This window comes from Plectropomus leopardus, chromosome 22 (assembly GCF_008729295.1).
Source record: "Plectropomus leopardus isolate mb chromosome 22, YSFRI_Pleo_2.0, whole genome shotgun sequence".
Taxonomy (NCBI): Eukaryota; Metazoa; Chordata; class Actinopteri; order Perciformes; family Serranidae; genus Plectropomus; species Plectropomus leopardus.
Genome location: NC_056484.1, coordinates 12,400,454 through 12,422,049, shown reverse-complemented (window position 1 = coordinate 12,422,049; position 21,596 = coordinate 12,400,454). Strand labels below are relative to the sequence as shown.

Sequence of the window (21,596 nt, the reverse complement as noted above, 5' to 3'; positions counted from 1 at the left end):
CTCTACACAGGTTAGACCCTGCACTGCTGTTGGCCACTAGCCCACTGTGACACATGGCTCTAGTGTTTGCTGGGCTGAATTCAAGTTCTACAGCTGTTGACTGAATGTCCGACTCCAGAGTTTCTGCTTCTCCCCCTTCTGCCAGTCCACAGCAAAGGGGAACAAAGCAGAGGGACCACAGGGTGGCTAGGTTGATAATTCTTGTCTTATTTGTGGTCTGATAAAAAAAAGAGAGAGCGGGGCAAGGAGGGGCTGAGTGAGTGTACTCGGGCAACTCTAAAATGAAATTAGATTAAATAAATCAATGTATGGAAAACACTGGATTGCTGTATGAAGCATAAGCATACATACAGAAAGGAGAGATGCGTGTAAAGGGTGTATTTTCAAATCCCGCTTTTTTTCCACCCAACTGCCTACGAGCTTTAAGTTGACAAACACACAGAATTGCTCATTATATGAAGGTTTATTATAATGTACAGTATAAACATATTTCATGCTACTTGCACAGTGGAGCAGCTCAGCCACATCAATGGTATCTAATAGTATTATCTATAGGGTTAGTGCCAGGTGCTGTTAAGATTTAGGGTTGGTGACCACTGTTGAGGAGGATTTTGCAAATGCGTGCTGTTCAGTCTCTTGCAGTACTTTACCAGGTTACAAATTCAGTTTCTGAAATAAAATCAACCCATATGCTCTCAGTTTACATGCAATCGTCAAATATGCACTCTTATTTTTAGTTGTTTCCCCCAAAATAAAGGCTGTTTTTATTTGATCTAAAAAGAAATATTCCAGTCAATATTATGCAAGCTCTACAATTTGAATTCATTTTTTCAAGCTGAATGCATTTGCATTAAATTTAATTCATGAAGTGAGGGAAGTAGAATAAGTCATTTTTCATGTTAAGTTTTAGTGTTAATGTTGTAACTGTGGGTTATGGTGTTGACTATGTCAGTGAATATGATGACATAGTCAACCGGATCAGATGATGTGCTTTCTCCTTGCTTTTAGAATTAGAATTGCATGCTGGTTTTACCGCATCTTGTCTTACCTCTCCATAGACCTAAACCCAACGGAAAACAAAGAATGGAAGGACACATGAAAAGCAATTCATGAGCCACAATGAGTGTCTATTCTTTTATGCACAGACAAGACAGAGCATGCATATGGAAACATTTAAAGCAAAGTGACATCCACATTACATTTAACATATATTTCATTCTTTCTAACTATTTAAACTTTTCCTCAATATTCTTGGAAAAATGTGGAAATGTGATGATATAAACTACATCACCATAGTAGACTTGTTGTGAGAACAGTTAGCATTTAACTGGTTTGTTAAAATGGACATATTTTGCATTGTGCAAAACTGTTAATGTCAGTATGAAGGTGAGTTGATCATTATAAGAATCAACACAGAGCTGTGCTGATTTTTGCCTTGCCTCTATGGAGTGTTTGGTAATGGAGTCTGGTGGGGAGAGTGTCTCTGCAGCCTGGTAAAATGTTCTACAAACAGTCAGGACATGATGAATGAAAAAAAGAAAAGAAATCATAAAACTAATGTGGGCTGTAGTCCTATGTAAAGCTGGGCATACACTGTACAATTGTGACAATGTTGTTTAATTCCAACTCCCACTGTACGAGGAAATCGTTTATCATGTGAAGCTCAGAATTTATGTGCTCACACTGTGCGGTCCGATCGTCAAGCCATGATTTTAATGCTCACACTGTATGTGTAAAAATAGAAAATACAGTCTGTGGATCCCATGCTCCATTAAAATGAATTTATCATTGAGAGAGGCTCTCACTCCTGCTTGCAGCCCCGTTCTTTGGACAATAAATTGGTTGCAGATTTACCCTGTATCACCGGTGAACAAGGAAACACAGCAAGTGCTGCTGGACGAAGCAACAAGTGGCAACATCTAAGAATACTGTCTTTGGTGGAAACACTAAACAGATCTAGGGTCAAGGTACCTCTTCATAGGTGTTACATTTGGTTCCAAAGGTACTATATTGAAAGCTTTTGATAGAAACACAACTACACACACACAACACACACACACACACACACACACACACACACACACACACACACACACACACACACACACACACACACAGGGTCCCACTTTGGAGGATTTTGTGGCAGTGGTGATGCACTGTATAGTGTGTTTTTATGGGAGGTTTAAGGTGGGTTACAGTTGTAACTGCAAAATGTGCCATCAAGGGCCCCTTTTCTCAAAAATTTGGGGGGGCCCCAAAAATTGGCTTGATTGCCTCTCCTGACTGTACATCCCTGAGGAGGCAATGATGCTGTTGCCACAGTGGGGCCAACATCGGCTCCATATTTTCTGTCCTCGTGATACATCATTACACTTCCAAATGCTTCATGTGCCATTTTGCACCAGAGTAGTGAATTTGGGGAATTAACTCGTGGCTCTGCTTCAACTGTGTGAGAGCTTGGCAACTGCTGACCAAAATTTTCACATATCAGAACTTTATATGAATATCCAACAGTAGGTCAGGAGCAAGTTACCTGACCATGATCGTCTCTTTGCATGGCAAGCTATGCTTGACGAAGCAGAAATTAGCCAACTCTAAGTCTTGCAGCTCATATTATACAGTGTATGCCCGGCTGTGGTCTTTTCTTTTCCATTTCTCACCTGTACTCTCCAAATGTCCCATCATCCTCCTTCATAGGCTGGATCTCTGGGTCTTGGTGAGCATCTTCTTTTTCTTTCACTGTAGATTACACATTTTTATTTTTCAAATTTCGATCCATCCACGTCATTAAGCTTGACTTTACAGCATATACCAGAGGTGTCCAAACTTTTGTGAGTGGGGGGCCAGATTAGAAAATGTGAAAATGCCTGGGGGCCAGCTGCTTCTTGCATGAAACGGGTTATTAAACATTTAAAAAATCACAAACAAAATAACAAACACAACTGTTTCATCTTTCAGTGACAATACACCAAAAAGAAACTTTCTACCATGTAGTACCGATGGCCCTCACTGTTGACTTTCTTGCCTTGGCCATGTCCGCTACCTAGCAGGAAATGTCTGCTGCTAAGTAACTGTTAAACTGGTAAAAAATTAGTTCCAGTTCAGACTTATAGCATGTAAACGAACTGTGTGAGTGCGGACATAATGAGGTTAAGGAAAAAAATGCAAACCAATTGACCAATTTCGTGTGGAGGGCCACATATAGCATACATTGAAAGTCAAGCCAAGGGCTGTTAAAAGATGGTCCGCGGGCCACATTTGGCCTCTGAGCCAGACTTTGGACATGCCTGGCATATACTGATAATGCTGTTGTTTTACCTGGATATTTGCCACCCTTGTTCCTCTTGATGAAGCACACTATGAGGAGTACTAAGATGAGGAGAGCGATGGCACACATTAGTCCAATAAACCAGCCCTGAGTTGCGATGTCCACCTGCCGGCTGGGGGCAGCTAAACAAACACACAGAAAGGAGAGAGACAAGCATTACTGTCAGTCCAAATTTCAATCCAGGCTGCTAAAATGGAGCGATCTGTTTTCCTCATGCAGAGCAACAAAGAGATTAAAAGAGGCTGTAAACACAGAAATGACATTTTTTAAATGGGTTAATATGCAATGATCAAATTAGGCACTGTAAACACAAGAAAACGTAAAAAACAAAAGCCACAACAGAAAAATAAATGGATCTCTTAGTGATGATATAATGGACATGCATCAGACCGACTTCTACACTAACTAGCAAACTAACTACCGTACATTCATGTCCGAATGCATGTCTGATAATGACACAGTGCTGGAACAGAAAGGGGATGGCAAAAATGAGACACAAATTACAAACATCTATCCTGAGGCATGCCGCCTCACCTGGCACTGCAATCAACACTTCATCTGTGCTGTGGACAGTCGGGTCAGCCGGGTCTCTAGCTACCACACGGACCTTATAGGACGTCCCCGGCTTTAGACCTTTAATCATATGCCAGTGTGAACCATTTACCAACTCCTTTTTCCAGTCCTCTTTACCTGGAATCGGTGTAGCGGATGGAGAAGGATTAGATTCAGGGAGCATTTGGGAGGAATTATTTGAATATTTGAACATCAGTTTTGATGGTTTCTAGATCAACTTATTAACTGCCAATCAATGCATGCACTCATGTTTCGAGATGACTGCAAATACAAAGCAAAGCCTTACTGTTTTCTACAATATACTCCACATATACATTCTTATGGTGTCCAAAGTAATCCCAACTGATCACTGCACCGTCCTCCGATACAGATGTGTTAACTGTGCCAAACGCAGGGCCGACAGGTGGCGCTTAGCACACAAGAGAGAAAAACAAAATAAGAGCTTTAATTCCTTTAATTCCTGGACCAGTTTTTACAAAGTCCCAACATGTTCACATTCCCGGGTTTTCAAAAACTCTTGGCATCTATTGGCGGTGCACAATCACCCTTTATCATCTCTATGTGACATACGTGGAACACATTTGGTTTCAGCTGTTTTGGGTTAAAATAAGTACCTTGGTTACGTGGCGTGACGTAAATATGCAAAGTAAGTGACCACTGTATGTAAGTGATGTAACGTTACTTTAAATGTTAAGGCTTAACAATGTTGACTTGTGGTTTCACACTGATGCAATCTGTGCTTTCCTCTGTGAAAGGCTGGTTTTGTTTGACTGCTACACTTATGCGTACTTTCTTACTTTGTGCCCAAAAACCCATCAAGCAGTGGTGAAGTGTGGCCTGCGGCAAGCTGCCATGCAATATCCAAGCTGCAGCAGTCACTCTGAGCTGCAGCTATGTGATACTGTGGCAAAGTGTTTAAGCTGTGAATTGCCGTCAGAGAATGCCAGCAGTCTATCAGTAAACATGACATTTTGCCTGAAAGACATGGACCAAAAAAAAAATTGTCGCGAGCTGTACTTTGCTGCTGCTTTTTCGGCGTTACACTATAACACTCTCAGCATCAAGTATTGACTCTAGTATTAGTTGCACACCACACATAAGTTGCTAAGTGCCCTTATTTGACGTCCAGGGGATGAGAACAGGGTTAAAGTCCCTCCTATTAAATAAAAACCTTTCGAATACTACTATGGAGCATAAGTACAGGAGTGAGGAGAAACAACACTGAAAAGAAACATCATCGAATTAGAAGGAAACTCCATGTTTGTTCTAGTGTCAGAGTTAATTTAAAAAATGTACAACTGAGCAGAGCCTTAATTTACAAGCAGCTGGCCGTTGACTCTCTGTCCCGCCTCACACGTCAGTTTAAGAAAACTGTCCCACTATACAATACACAGCGCCACTATTTTTGGTACATGACAAAATACATATAGTGTTGGGTCCTGCCGCAACAATAGAAACAGATTTGTTATATAGTTGCGAAAAAGTGGCCATCTCCCTGAGGACTTACATTTGTCCTCTTAAAATAAGTCAGGTGTCAGTTTAGTGAGAGAAATCCAACAGAAATCAGCTTGAAAATTGACCCAAATTTTTAAAATACTATTTTAAAGACTCTTTTTCTGAGATGGAGCATTTTTCGCAGAGCACAGAATACATGTAGATATTTGGGGGAGGTAGAGGGGGACACAGGGAGTGCTTGTACCCTTATGAATCGGGGGACTCGGAGACTGAGTGATGGGGGAGGTTGGGTGAGGGGGCTCTGTAGGGCCTGAAAGAACACGGAAAAGAGTGAGACAACACACATAGACAACGTAGTCGTCTGCATACAGTGAACACCAGCCGCTGTTTCATATAAAAAAGCTGCTACTGACATGCTTCATTAAACAACATGCTGCAACACCTCTCAATCCTCAGATTCAGAGTTATGATGAGCACCTGAAACTCTGAATCAGAGCACCACAGCATGCGTACTACACCAAATTCTAGTAATTTAATTGCGCAGTTTCTCTCATCAGCAGGTATATAAAATGTGTTAGTGCTGGAGTGAAACATTCACAAGCATCATGCGCGAGGCCTTCCAATGAAAGCATGTTCATTTGAAGACATACAAGAGGTCAAGATTGCAAGCACATTGAATTCTAAAAATCTAATATGGTGCAATAATCACAACCTATTATCTCAGCACAGGACACAAGCATGGTTTGCTTGCAGATGCCATGGAAGTCTGTCAAACTTGAGCCCTATTTTTATGTTTTCAGACATGCTGACTTAGTAACATGCAGGGATAAATAAACTATATCTATGCTCTTTTTCTGATGGTATGGATAACATGCAGGTGCTTCCAGTGGCAAACTCAGGTTACCTTTGCCCGGCTCTACAGGGGCTGAGTACGAACTTTAAGGAAAAAAGAGATAGAGGGGGTATAAGGTGTGGAATGCAGTAGGACCTAATGCTTAAACTCATGTGATTCGCTAATATTTGTTAGGACACTGTGAGTCTGACCCTTGCACTCTTTTTTTAAATTTGCTTAAATTCCACTGAAATAAGAGTTTGACCTTTTTCTCCTGTTTTGCTTATAATTTGCAATGGATGAAACTAAAATAACTCACTTGTGTCCATGACCGTGAAGGCCTCCTCAGTGATGAAGGGGCCTGAGCCCTTGGTTGTCTTTGCACTCAAGTAAAACTTGTAGAGCATGCTGGAGTTTAGGTTGCCCAGGGTGATGGTGGTCTCATTGGGAGGGAAGTTCATGACCTTGACTGGTCCCAGTTCACTGGTGTTATTGACTACAGAGACAGAGTTACAGGAGGAATATGAGGAAATTGAAGGAAGCAAAGGTTAAAGTTAGGAATACACAGAGTGTTTTTTTGCTTTGCATAGATGATGCATAATACTGTGTTAGAGCTGAACTAAACAGTTTGAAGCTTCATATGTAACACAGACATTCAATTTCTAAATCAACATTGGAATATGGCACAGCATTTTTTTCCCCATGTCTATTCATTTTGTTTAAACCTGGCATTTCTGCATAGTTGCAGATAAAAGTAGCTACACTTATATTAGTGTAATTTCTAGACTTAAATTCTAGATTCCAGTGATGGCTGTGTAGGATTGTTTCTAATGCAAGTGATGCAAAACATTTCAGATAACTTTGGAGAATTATAGAGTCAAAAAGTCGAAAAAGTCACAATCTGTATGTTTAGCTTTCAAAAACATTTTCATTGTGATCAAAGAACTGTTTGCTCTCTGGCTGGCCGCAGAGGCACGTACCTGTACCGATAAAACTGTCAATATATCAATATAAGACTTTGTGTTCAACTCTATACTGTGCAGAACACAACAGAGTGTCAGGCAGCTGGTACCTGGTTGGTATTTCAGTGTGTATCCAGCAAGACGTCCATTGTTGTTGATTGGTGGGCCCCATTCCAGAGTGAGAGAGTCTAAACCAGGGTTTATGACATTCAGGAAAGAAGGAGGCCCTGGGACTGAAAACAAAAACAGAACCACAGTCAGAGTCTGCACATTGCATGGGATTATTCAAGTCTATATGCATGACGCTTTCAGTCTGCAGAACAACCATGTCTGGTAACGTCAGTAATACACACCTCCCTCGGGTGTTGCAAATTTCTCGCTCTGGCTAGGAGGTCCTTCTCCTTTGCTATTGAGGACCCTGATGGTGAGGTTGTAGAGGCTGTAAGGCTGGAGGCCTGGCAGGCGTCCCTCGCTACGATTCCCACTGAATGTCAGAACTTGTTCCTGTTGCTCAGTGTCCTCCTCTGTCTCATGCAAGCCACGCTCACGCCGGTAGTATACCTAGTAGAAACACCAGGAATTAATTTAGAAATTTGGCACGATTGAGTTTTCCTCAACATGCAGATGGGTTTATGATGAAAAAACTGGCTTGAGAGAGACCTCTCTATTGTACCACACAAAGCGCTTATTCATTTGCCTTGCTTAGAGCTTTATTTTGAAATTTCTGTTTTGCAGTGAAAACTTCCTGGGAGGCGGGTCAATATGTGTCTAAACCTCATTGGATAATTGATAAAGGGACAGCCGTTTTGTGGGGTGTATATATAGGCAGGGCTTTCACTCATTCTGTAAAAGACTGATGGAGGAAGGTGTGCTGAAATGTGGGGGTTAAATACAGAGAACAAATGACATTACATTCATTTGTTAGTTTTGCTGGCTTATTGTTTCCATTTAGTGAATTTGTGCAAAAGTTGCAGCAAGGTTTAAAAAAAAAAAAGCTTGTGTGTGTGAGACTTTTGCGACTCGAACGCTGAAATGACAAGCATAACAACACCCGAAGACATGCTGCAGAAAAAAACAAATTACCCTGTATCCCTGTAGTTTTCCTCTGACTGAGGGGAAAGAAACAGGCTCCCAATGCACTTCTGCAAGTGTGCTGTTGCGCACTATAATCTGCACACTGTCAGGGGCAGACAAAGGCACTGCAGAGAAATGTGAAAAAGAAGCAGTTAGTTGAGATCTAATATCAAGTCACCTACCTATCATCATTAAGTCATATGAAAAGACTTCTACCTAACGTGCTGCACAAATTTATGAGAAATGTTGCTACAAAGGATCAGAGTCAATGGTCAAAATGGCAAATGTTTAAATTTAATAGCACACCTGGAAAATGACATGACAACTTATGTTGACTGAATATTCTTATAATCAAGAAATAATTTGGATTTTAAGTGGGGTGTACGATGGAGATGTCGGTCGGCATGCTCCCATTTTAGAGATCCAGGCAGGAGCACTGCCGCAGAAACAATGTAATACACTGCTGTGGACTGGGAAGCAGAAAAATATGTTTTATAAAAAAAAACCATCAACATCAGTTTAAGTGTACCCTATATTTAGAATATTTTTACCCCTTTACCTTTACCATCAGACAGCCTTATCTAATGGGGAAAGTCGTTGAACTCTTTTGACATAAACAGTATTTTTACCTCACAGAGCATGGGAGTTGCTGTTGTAAGCCACAGTCAGTTTGTTTGTCTTACTGTGTGACTTACGTGAATCCAAACTAACCCTTTGCAAAACCAAAGTCACAGAATAACACAAACTAACCAGTATGGTTAACAATGTATTTGGCTGCAAGTACAATCCCACTTTTAAAAATGTAAACTACCACTTCCATGTTGACTCTAGTAACTTTCTGTGATTGCTAAGTGTTGCTAGTACAACTGATCCCACAGCGAATCAGCACTTTGGTCTGCAGCTCTTGCAGCTTTTAGTGCATTATTTTGCCAGATTTGTTGAATCCCAGCAAAGCATATCAACATATTTTGAAGAACTGAACTTAGGGCATTTTGAACCACGGTGACTAAATAATCCTTTAAATATTAAGTATAAATGGTTCACTCACAGTCTTCTCCAGAGTATCCCATCACTGCTTCAGGCTCTGGCCCGTTGCCATAATCATTTAAAGCTTGAACCTTGATCTCGTAGGGCACGTAGGTCGGAGTTCCAGACACAATAAACTGGGAAACATTGGCCACAGTTTTTGAGGACCAGTCCTCATCTACGTCCTTTTGTCTCCACTGAACTTTGTACTCCAGACCGGGTCCATTAGCCTGAAATCCTGTCAGTGGCTGCACAGAAAATATTTTGTCAGTGAAAAATAGCACACTGAAATATTACCTTGAGTTCAGTGAAATATTTAACAAGCTTTTACTCACATGCAGCTCACAATCATATATCTAAAAGGATAGCTTACTGTCCAGGAGATGACTAGATTGCCAGGCATTGTCCCTGCTCCCTGAACATTAGATGGATTTTCATCAGGAGCTAGGAAAAAAAAAAAAGTTATGTGAATGTTTTTCAATATTTTAAATATTGATTTTTTTCCTTAATGGAGGGTGACCATGTTTATCACCTGCAGGGTTGGTCCTGTATTGGCTTGAGGCTTGGCTTGGCTCACTGTAGCCGACGTGATTCAGAGCCAGGACTCTGAATGAGTAGTAGACGTATGGAGAAAGATTTAACCGCACTGTGGTGCTAGTACCGGCAGCTTCGGTCAGGTTGATCCAGATTCCTGGCTGGTGGAGCAGATCTTCGTATTGGATCAAAAACTCTGGGGAAGATTTTTTAAAAAGATGGAAGTTTAAACACTGCCTCAAAGAAACAAGACAAAAAAATGTTTTTCAAGCCATTCTGTGTATATTTAGCCACGGTGGCTCATTGCTGTCATTCCAGCTACAAAGGTTCAGTTATGTTTATTCACTAAAAAATACAGTTGCTGCTAAAGTTATCCGAACTTCCTGCACAACAGAGAATTCTGACTTTTTAAACGTGGATTATTTTTGTATTTATTTTTTTGTCCATGACTATGTTTACATTCACAAGATATTCCAGCTTTTGCCCTTGTTCTGAGAAAAAAAGCTGTTTTACATGGCTGAAAATGAAAATTCATATATTACTCCTGTTTACATGACCCATATTTATCAGGTAACCAATTTCAAGTTGGGGAAAGTGTATTGTAGTTTGAACTTTTCATACTCTGTGTGGGACTGTTGTGTTCGTCTCCAGGGATCCAGGTGAGCTGAACGCTCCTCTCTGTCTGGTCTGTCAGTTCCAGGTCAGTCGGAGGGTCGGGTTTCTCTGAAAACACAAAGCCCAGGACCACAGAAAAATGAAACTCTTTATTTAATTGCAGCAAGTCCTTTCGACCATATGGACTAAAAATTAAACACTGAAACAGTTCTACAGTAAATGAGTTGCAGGACAATTTACTTAGAATACTGTAGCTGAAGTTTGGCTTTTGAAGTCAAAAACTTTGTATTTAAACAGATTTTTCTTTTTCTGATAAATGCCTGTGGAATTAAAGTAAACTAAAAGAGTTGAACTGTGGACAAATATATCACTGTTATTCACGTTATTTTTATTAACACACTGGAAGGGAAAGAAGTAAATAAATTTGGGGGGAAAACATTTTTGAATTTTTTTCTTTAAAAATGCAGCATTTTGTGAGATTAAGCAGACCATGCACACACAGACAGGTGCTGTCACCCCTGGTTGATTTGACCTCTGCAATCAGTCACACTCTCAGCTGGCCCACAAACACCTGAGCAGGGCTCTAATCAGGCAGGAGAAGTGAAAACACCTGTGTGGGTCAAAAATGAGTGTGCGGAGGCTGTTTTTCCACAATGGTAAAAAAAAAAAAAAAAAAAAAAACACTTCAAATTCTAAGATGCATACCCTATATAAAACAAGACTGAATGACAATCAAAGGTACTACATAGAATAAATAAAATAAATAACAACCAAAAAAAAAAAAGGTTATACAAACAAAGTTGATGTTTGGGTGAAGACAATAAAATAAAACAAATTTTTAAACACATACCCTTCATAAAAAAAAAGACTGAATAAATATCAAATGGTACAATATGAAATTTAAAAAAGCACTGAAAACAACGTAACTAAAAAAACATTAAGGTGAAACGGAGAGTTTTACAAACAGAACTTGATGGTTGGGTGCAGACAATGAAAGCTACAAAATCCTAATCTGTGAATATTGTTTACCGTAGACAATAGCTGGCGTAGGAGTAGCCTCTGAGACAGCGAGAAGCAAGAGTTAAGTACAAGAAAAGATTAGATGTTAGTGGCAGATATTAGAAACTGCAGAAAAGCAGGGAAAATGCTGTGGTAAGTTTGGTCCAATAATGATACACAAAAAAAATTGGCACAAAAGGGACCAACAGTTTAGGGGATGTAAAAATTGGGTTATTTCTACATTCACGATCCCTGAGCTCTGTTTAGTGTCAAAAACCCTTAAAGAACATACCTACGACAGTCAGCATAGCACTGGCTGAGTCCTTGTCCAGGGTGGTGTTCATGATGCAGGTGTAGGTGCCCTCATCTCCATCTGTCACGTCTTTGACGGTCAGACTATCCAAGTCCGTGTCCACAACAAACCTGATAATAGAGTATTGCAGAGATGTGTGACTTTGGTGTTTTTAAGCTTAAAGTCTGATTCACCAAAGTCACAAAATAACTCAAACTACCAATCGAGGCAGTGGTAGACCATTAACGTACATGTTGATAAAGCCCTATGACTTCAGTTTGTCAAGAATTTTCTCCATTTTTGGATTCTTCGTTCACCGTGGAGGCATGCAAGAAAAACTGATTTTTCTTCATGAATTGACGTGAAGTATTCCTTTAAAATGAAAAAAAATCATCTCTTATGTTTCTTAAGGTCTTTGTACCTCTCATCATCAGGCAGTTCTCCATTGTCTTTGAGCCAGGTCATGACGGGAACGAGGGATGGGTCATGTTTGACTTTACATTCAAACACAGCACTCATTCCTCTCTGCACCACCTTGTACTCAGGCTGTTTCAGGATACGAGTCGGCTCTGAAAGATTGAGAAAATACAGAGTTTATACAAACAAATAGTACAGCTTGATGGTCACATGACCTTGTTTATGAGCTATAATAATTTACAGGCTAAGAGTTGAACCACCAATCCCTATATCTGACCTTTAACCTCCAGGTAGACATGATTCTCCTTGATTCCAAGGTTGTTGGTGGCAATGCAGGTGTACTTTCCACTGTTTAGTGGCTGGGCCACATGGATCTCCAATGTACCATTCTCATGGATCACATAAGGGTCACCACTTTTAATGCTAGTCTGACTATCTTTAAACCTGCACAGAAACAACAAACAACATTAAGTTTAAGTATACAATGGTGCTGAGCAGCACAATTGGTGTGGAAGTAGTAAAAAAAAACAACAAGACTCTGAATCTCAGTGGCGTTACCCATTTTAATAGTTTACAGTTTTGAAATAGTTTCTTTGCACATTCTCGTTGAAATGGTCTTCACCATATCTTACCATGTGATGGTTGGTATCGGTGAGCCAAAGGGCACAGTGAAGTAATGCAGGGTTGTTGGTGATGACCTGGTACACGCGGTTAGGTGGAGTGAGCACCCTTGGTGGCTCAGCTATGGGAAGAAGCACAACATGATCTAATTCAGCACTAACTATATCTTCATTGACCTCCATCATGCACAGGCCTCTATATCGAAACTTTAAGATCAGCTTTTGTATATATTTTGAGCTAAACAGATAGTTTAACTCACCGAGAACGTTGACAAAGGCGTTGGCCAAAAGGTAACCAAATTCATTGGATGCATTACACTGGTAGACAGCACTGGACCCTGATTGCACATTGCTGAGAATCACAGTGTCATCCTCCACTTTCCGACTGTGGTCCTCAGGTACATCTATAAAAGAGATGATGAGAGAGATGGGGTATTTAAAACCATGAAAAAATATTTTTTCCAGCCCAAGTTCTTCAACTGCACCATTAAAGTTGTGAATGTAAAAGCAAAACATTACAATTAATGTGCATTAAATGAAACTATATACAATACTGTGTAGTGAAAAAACTGCAACTGGAAGTTCAATTCCCACTACAACAACTCATTTGCTTTGTATATAAATGATTATATATGTAGTATAATATCTCAAGCATGGTCCCATGTTACTCACTCTCTATGGGGACGCCATTGACAAACCAAGAAATTAGGTTTGGGATCTCCATTGACTCGACAAGTCAGGATGCCAGTCTCATTAGGGGCAAGGATCAGGTTCCTGGGAGCGCTGACCCAGAAAGGAGAAGCTGTGGATGACAGAGCAATAGTTTTGAGAGAGACAGACAAAATGCTAAGCCCTTTGTTACATGATGTTGCTACATGATATGGTACTTTACAGATGCAGAAATAATTGCATCAATGTAAATTTAAGATTAAAATTAGTATTTTTTTTCCACCAAAGATCGTCCCTAATGATAGACAGAGTTGCTTAGTAAAAGCAAGGCTTATGAAGAATAAATCTGAACAACTTTTCATAATTCTGTAGCCATTACATTGTGCTTACTTCATAATTATGGAATTTAAAGCAAAAAAATTTTTCTATTTTCACTTTAAAACTGACAAAAAAAATTGTTAAAGTGTTGCCAGCACTACCAATCCCAATTCGCCAATCAACACTTAGCTCTATCATCTTTCAGTACATTTTGTTTTGCCATTTTTGTTAAATTCAAAACACAGTTGATAAACCAAAAGTCTCTACACAAATCCTGGTTCTCCGACCTAAACCCCTTTACTATAAATTCCAAAAGTACAAAAGAAACCTTAAAATCAAATTCTAACACGGAAAATACACCAAGCAGTGACGTGTAGCCTGCAGCAAGCCGCCATGTGAATCAAAGCTGTGGCCTGTGGCCTGTAAGGTGCAGCCGAATCAAGTATTGGGGATAGTTTACCTTTTAGTAGCCACTTGAGGCCAAAAAGTAAGCAACCAAACAGTAAACTGAGTCATGTGACTCCTGTGATATGCTGACATGTTACAAAAAATAACTTCTGCCTGAAACACATTAACACACCTCCTGGCCACAGAAAAAAATTATGGCGGTGAGCCACCCTTCACTGATTGAAACAAGAAAAAAAATTTGTTAACCTGCTTACCCTTGACGGTGACCTTGATAATGTGGTGTACAGTCCCCAAGTTATTTGTGGCTGTACAGCGGTAATCCCCACCATCAGCTTCTGTCACATCCAAAACCTTGAGTGTTTTCTTGAAGTTATTAAAGGACATCCTGCTGTTCGGCAGCTCTCCGCCATCCTTCTGCCAGGAGATCTCTGGAGTGGGCCTGTCATAAAAGCAATTACTACATTTTGTTTCTGCATACTTTTAATAATAGACTGACAGTTTTTTTTTATATCAAATAACATTTATAAAGCACAGTTACATTTAAGTTGTAAGTTACAGCAGATGCCAACTTACAAGCCGTCAGCGATGCATTCAAGCTCCAGAGTTTCCCCTCTCAGAACCATCTTGGTGCTGGTGGTGCCCAGAGGCAACATGAAACCGGGGCGACGCTCCCCTTCTGGGCTGTCTGAACACATGAGGACACAAGACCAAATCAGAACCGCACCACAACAAACATTTCTGTACTTGTGCCACATTGTGAGTTGGGAAAAACAATGAGTTAAGAGGGCTATTCATATTCTCATAAGGGAAAAAAGCAGTGGAAACACTGTGAAGGGAGGAGTTACAACAGTGGTTTGTCACGAAGGGACAGTAAATGAGTATGTGATCCAATACAATGTACTTTTTTTTTTTCTTAAAACCTTGTCACATGCTGTATGAGCAGTATCTCAGAATCAGAGAGCAAGAGCAATCTCCCTATGGGCATGTAGCTGTCGGTTTGTTGCTATGGCAACACAGGGGTCTCATCTTGGAGAGAAGCAACCCCCCGGGGACACACGCATCATTCAGAAGTTCTTAATGGAAGGATCTAAATGTCTTTAACATTCATTTGCAGAAAAGGTCAGAAAATGGATGACGAATGAGCCTTTTCCATTTCAGAAGGTGGAAAAGGAGCAATATAATATCATGCTTCATATGTGGCCATCTTGGAAAATCACTGAGGGTGCACTCGAAAGCAGCAGATAGCAGATCACAAAATCAGTCCTAAGTGTATTTATGATAGCTGGCAGTGCTTTGCATGCCTTATAGGGTGCTCAGAATATCTCAGGATTTATTATATTTTCCACATACCGCACAAGTATTTTATCATGCATTAGTCAAGACATTTTATTTCGTATTAACCAAAGTTTCCATCTTTAGACCTTTTAATTTGGGTAAGGAAATACTCCACACAAAAAAACTAATATGGATAAAAGGAGAGAAACCAGAGGGAGAGTTTGTTAAATAATCACAGAGGAGGGTATTGAGGCCAAGTTAAAGGTGTGTGTGTGTGTGTGTGTGTGTGTGTGTGTGTGTGTGTGTGTGTGTGTGTGTGTGTGTGTGTGTGTGTGTTGTGTGTGTGTGTGTGTGTGTGTGTGTGTGTGTGTGTGTGTGTGTGTGTGTTAGGTTAAAGGCCAGGGAGTAATAACAGGGCTGGGTTCACACTGAGGAGGGCTGAATGAGAATAAACCAGCATCACTCACCACTATAGAAATCAGTGAAATTGTATAAAGCAGCCACAGTCTCATTCATTGTTTCCACTGTAATATAACAGAAAATCATAAGCATGCAAAACTAGGAATGAAAAGAAGTTTGTTCACAATGGTTCCCCCAGTGTATTAACCAGTGTATTAGCTTCGAAGCATTTTAAGTACAAAATAATATTGTGCTGCTGCAAAAATGTTAACACATTATGGTTATAACACTACATATATGCTATTGTGACAACTGTTCTAATGCTGGAAACACTTTATAAAAAGTTCAGCAAATGCAGAGTACAGGAAGAACAAAGATTCATAAGGCTGATGCAGTTTTGCATGAGCAACATATGGATTTCACAAGATCCCATTAATCACAAAATGTGGGAAAACATCTAGACGTGAAATAAAAGTGTCAGTAAAGGGAAAATAGTGACAGAAAATCCCATACTCTGCTACATGAATAGAAATCAAAACTGCAATTGAAGAGTTTTTAAAACCTTTAAAAAAAATGGTGGTAAAAGCAACCCAGTTGCCAGCAAAAAAAAGAATTGCCGTTGTACATTTCTGACAACCAATGATATGCAACATTTGTACGTTATTATGTCATGGATACGATGCAAATTTATACTTCAAAAGCACTGTGGTTAACATGTGGTTATGGTTAGGAATAGATCATGTTTTGACATAAAATACCTGCCTTTGAGGGAAGAATCCAGGAAGGAAGTGCAGCAATGTCTTGGTAAAAAAACAACCACTTTTTGTGGCACTATTCCAGCAGCAAATGCAGTGTTGGGGTGCCACAAAACACCCACATTTCATGGCAAAAAAGCTGCTGGAAACAGCGATGACTTGCTAAAAATCAACTGGTTATGTTGTTTGTTTTCTAACAGTGGTTTACTGCTTGGTCTCACCTCAGTGTCACGCCATCCATTATCACCTTCACCTCCTGATAAGTCAGTTCCATACTGCACTTTTAAAACTTAAAACATACAAATGCAACATATCGTTTGCAGGAACGTACAGTGCCATTTCTTCTTGGCGACTGGCCTGTAAAATGTCAAATTAAGGAAACTAAAAATCGTAATTTTTTAAAAAATAATTTGTCTGGAAAAGACCTTCGACTGAAAAAACACATACACAACAGTTAACATTTAAGTCCTAGAAGAGAGTCAAATAAAGTTGTATAAGGTTTCTTGACTTACTGTCCAGCACGGTGACTGAGATGGGCTGTTTCTGCTGGATGGTTTGTGTGTGAGGGAAGCGGGCATAGCAGATGTAGTCGCTCCTGGTGTCTTCTGGGAGAACGTTGGAGAAGTACAAGTCACCATTCAGGGCTTGGGACACTCGTTTATCCAGCGGTAGCCTCTGGAAGTCTGGAGGACGGGGAGAGAGACAGTTGGACATGAAACAAAGAAAATGTCACTGTAATTAGCTTGTTTTAGTTTTTTTTTTTAATGCTTCCTGAGGGTTCATCAGGCTTTTTTTCCATCAGTCCTCTCCACAGAATTTAAGTTGGCATGTATGGATAGCTGGGTCTCCACAGTGACTCCTGATATTCACTGTGTCCATTCCTTTGTTTTGTTTTCTACTGGATGTGAGATTCTCATGTCCTTGAGCCATTTGTGCAGATAAGAACACGTGCATATGACTCACTGTTATCCATCCAGAAGATAACAGGAGGGGGCAGCCCTGCAGGGGGTCGGCACTGCAGCACCAGGGAGACCCCCATCTGCACCACAATGGCTTCATTTCTCTCCTTCGACCACAAGGGGGACCCTGCGAGTCACACACATAAGACAGAGGCACTGACAGCTTCTCATACATTCACAATGATATGAATCACATGAATTCATATTTGCAAATGTGAGACTGAGCATTTTTTGCATAAAGGAGAATGGGAATCAAAGTTAAAATTGAAACTTGAAATTGAAACAACTTGTACTTAACCCTATGAAACCTGGCTAAATTGATTTGATTTCTTTCAAAAACATGGGAAGAACAGCAACAACAGAAGACCCAAAAATTAGCAAGACTTGGAAAAGGTGCTTAAAATTATAATAATTTTGTACCATTATTTATAAAATATGTAATTTTGGTCAGTATAAATACATTTTTTCCCTAGCTTTTTATTTTTCTATAGATATTTAAATAATAATCTTCTAAATTTCATAATTTCTTACAATTTGCCGGACATTTCTTAGTTTCTCGTTGCCTTTTTTTCCCATGTTTTTCAATTAAATCTCACCAGTTTGTTTGGTGTTAATACTCGTGAAAGGCATCTGAGAGAATCACAAGAAAGTGATGTTGCTCCAGGTTTCAAAGAGTTAATCCCTCCAAAATAAATTCTACTTTACAAAAACCACTGTAATTATTGTAACTGAATAGAATCAGAAGTCTTACTGGACTGTCTGATGACGATGCTGTTGGATACAGCCGTGCCGTGCTCGTTGTGTGCCGTGCACTGGTACGTTCCCTCGTAGGCCTCAGCCTTTTCCCCACTGATGTCAATGACCAGAGTTCCTGAACCAGGCTTCATCAGGACTTTAGAGTCTTTCTCTACATCGAAGTGGGTCCCATTTCTTGTCCATGAAAAGCTGGAGTCAACAAATAATAATTATCACCCTGTTTTCTAAGCCTGAAGCTATTAGGAAACACAAATGAGCGGAAATGTCACAGTATTAGCCCGTTTGTTCAAATCATCAACATGCATTGTGGGCCGTTCGTGCAGACTGATCGTAATCAGTGATTTCGTTCTGAGGAGTTCAGTGGCTTCTAACATGATTCAGTGGCTAGAGGCAAATCTAAACTAACTCTCTCTGCCAGGTGTGTTTCTTAAGTGGTCTCCATGGCAACAGTTGCTATAGCGATTCATATTTCCACACTGCTCCAGGTTAAGCTGCCCTCATTAATTAACAAATACTATTTCAGAGACAAACATAAAGCTGAATGAAAATCTATCTGATGCTGATTTCTGGGACTTTCAGGTTTTATGTTCAGCATTTCACAAGCTTTTATTGTGAAAATAACAAGTAAAATATGCAAGAGTACAGTAGTATGTGATTGGGATGGATAAACAAGCGTCAGTGGGATGGGAGGAATGGAGTGTCTCACCTGGGATGAGGCTTCCCCTTGGCCTCACAGTGGATGACGATGTTCTCCCGGGGATCAAAGATGTAATCCTTCGGGGACTGTAGCGTGATAGTGGGGGGCTGTGGCACTGGAGAAACATGAACAGAAGCATAGTTCAGACAGTGAAATGTAAACACAGCACACTGGGGGGCTTACAGAATCAAACATATTCAAGCACCATGCAACAAACATTCACACAATCGAGTGTAGCACCATCTGGGGCTGCAACAACTTACCCGTCCATGAAGTGAAACCAAGCACCACTCCAAAAACAAGCACTTCACACAGTAACAGTGTTGAGATAACCGCATGCACATCTACCATTGCTAGAATCCACACAAAAGCAAAATCAGTGCAAAAACTCAACACTATAAGTCACAGCAGTGTTTGAGGCAACTTACATCCTTCCAGTACTTTAGCTTTTTGTCCAGCGTGACACGCCGTACCACAGTGATAGAATATTGAGGAAAGGAGTTAGTTTTTTTACAAGGAGGAAAGCACAGGTTCAGGTGAAAGTTGGATGTTCAAGTACTTTTAAGCATTTTATATTGAGCCTGGCTGATGTTTGTGTGAGTAAATGCGTCTGTGGCTTCAGTTTCATCAGACAGGTTCAAGCAATGCAGGAAAAGTAGTTGAAGACAATATAATCCCAGCTGGCACTGGACATCTTTAACACATATTAAAACACATATTAAATATTAGTTGGGATAAAAATTGGTTGGATGATATCTTTGTATATCGTTTCTAAGTTTATTGACTGGGCTTTTTTTGCCTTTATTGTTAGGACAGAAATGGAGCTAAAGGAAAGGTGGGAGAGAGAGGGGGATAACATGCAGCAGAGAGCTGCTTGTGGGACTACTCAAACTCGGGCCGTTGCAAAGACCTCAACCCTCATGGGGCGTGCACACTACAAAGTGAGATGGAGGTCGCTATGGGTGACAATACTTTAAATGTCAAATGACTTTTGAATTTCACTTTGTGTAGACGTTAGCATTATGACATTTTGCAGACATTGGATGTAGTTCTCCATAACTTACAACTAAATGTTGTCATTCTTCTACAAGATGAAGTTGGCTTAAAATTTTTGAAAGACGTTGGATTTTCGTTACTCAACAACACAACTTAATACCAGTAAAAAATCAACGCCATCTGTCATCACTATTCTATGTCCAATTGACATTGGCACTAGATGTTGTCCTGATATTGAAATTTGGTCAGCCGGCGTCACAACTTCTACCCACTGTCACTGTCAAACGATGTCGGTGGCCAGCTGGGATGTCACACAGGATGTGTGATAAATAGGGAGACAGAGTTCTTCACAATTGTATTTCATAACTCAAAGTTGCAGACTCAGTTTCATGCTAAAACATGCAAAGCTGAAACACAAGAAACCCAGTAAACTGCTGCTCAGTCTGCAGCTAAAACCTCTTGAGCGGCCCTGAAAGGCTGAAATGTTCTTCATCATGAAATTATTACTCAACATGAGTGTTGAATTGTGTTTTCATTAGTTTTCCCTAGAGCATTAACGGCTGATGAAAGAAGAGTAATTGGTAAAGTTTTCTGAATTTACTATTCCAGTAAGTATAATAAAAGTTACTTACGATCAAGAGGCACTTCCAGTGCTGAGGTCATGTGACTCAAGAGTGTCAATAGCACTGCTCCGAAGCTCGGCACCCACTTCCTGTTCCTGTCCATAGTTGGGTGTGTCACGATGAAAGCCTTTTGTCCAGATTCAACGACACGATCAGGGCGGTCAACGTAGCAACTGAAGTCTGGATTCACACTGTACAGAGGTCCAAAAGAGAACACATGACTACACGTGACATTTAAGTCACTTAAATGTTTTGAATGATCAGCAAGCATGTGCTCAAACCAGGCGTCAGCTTTCAGGACTGAAAAATTAACGCCAAAGTGCAAAAAACTGCAGTTCCTTGAATAGTCACTTGAGGCTGGCTCCAAGAGCGAGTCAATGTCTATTCACCCCCATGTTAAAATGCCCAACTGAACAGCAGAAATGTTCACAGCCGGTACAAAAAACATTTGTGGTATCTAATTTCTCTGTTCATGACCAGTTGACACCTGAACGGGGAGTAAATTTTTATCTCACACATTTACATTTTATTAAGGAATAAAATCACACATAATTAAGGGACTGCTTAGGGTGACAGCCTGTCTGTGAGGCGTCACCACAGTCTGACTCAGATTCACCCCTTGCTCCTCCACAGCTCCACCCTTTCATCCAAATATGGATTGAAGGGTGAAGGGTCAAACCAGGCAGGCACAAACCAATGGGTGACACAGAAGCTATGCCAATTATTTTTACAGTCTATGGCTCAAGCGCACACACATACACCAACAAGGGTCAAAATGACTAAGTATCTCAGATCAGTTCATAAAAAATGAAAGACGTGTGTACAGGGTATTTAGCCTGAACCACATTGGGAAGTTTACTTGCTGCATTTTTCTCCAAAGTTCACTGTTGTTCTCAAAGGTTAACATCCAAACTAGGGTGTATAAGTCACAGATCACAGGTGCCTTGTCTGTTGGATAGTCTGTCATCCTGCCTATGTAAAGACTTTAGGAGAGAAAGTCAAAACAAACTTATT

General features: G+C 40.2%; 1 protein-coding gene across 1 annotated transcript in view; it reads right to left on the bottom strand.

Annotated features, from left to right (window-relative positions):
* nrcama (neuronal cell adhesion molecule a) overlaps positions 1-21,596 on the bottom strand; it is a 61,020-nt gene that overhangs the window by 995 nt on the left and 38,429 nt on the right. The window contains 32 exon segments of the mRNA XM_042511146.1: positions 2,661-2,739; positions 3,319-3,450; positions 3,863-4,018; positions 4,188-4,310; positions 5,601-5,666; positions 6,261-6,278; positions 6,281-6,292; positions 6,508-6,684; positions 7,261-7,383; positions 7,504-7,711; positions 8,234-8,349; positions 9,273-9,498; positions 9,624-9,694; positions 9,783-9,980; positions 10,406-10,507; positions 11,429-11,458; positions 11,691-11,821; positions 12,112-12,259; positions 12,385-12,551; positions 12,740-12,769; positions 12,771-12,849; positions 12,988-13,131; positions 13,400-13,434; positions 13,436-13,529; positions 14,377-14,561; positions 14,696-14,807; positions 17,064-17,234; positions 17,515-17,637; positions 18,262-18,455; positions 18,973-19,078; positions 19,392-19,409; positions 20,592-20,773. Coding sequence (XP_042367080.1) covers positions 2,661-2,739; positions 3,319-3,450; positions 3,863-4,018; positions 4,188-4,310; positions 5,601-5,666; positions 6,261-6,278; positions 6,281-6,292; positions 6,508-6,684; positions 7,261-7,383; positions 7,504-7,711; positions 8,234-8,349; positions 9,273-9,498; positions 9,624-9,694; positions 9,783-9,980; positions 10,406-10,507; positions 11,429-11,458; positions 11,691-11,821; positions 12,112-12,259; positions 12,385-12,551; positions 12,740-12,769; positions 12,771-12,849; positions 12,988-13,131; positions 13,400-13,434; positions 13,436-13,529; positions 14,377-14,561; positions 14,696-14,807; positions 17,064-17,234; positions 17,515-17,637; positions 18,262-18,455; positions 18,973-19,078; positions 19,392-19,409; positions 20,592-20,685 — 3,668 coding nt within the window. The 5' untranslated portion in view covers positions 20,686-20,773.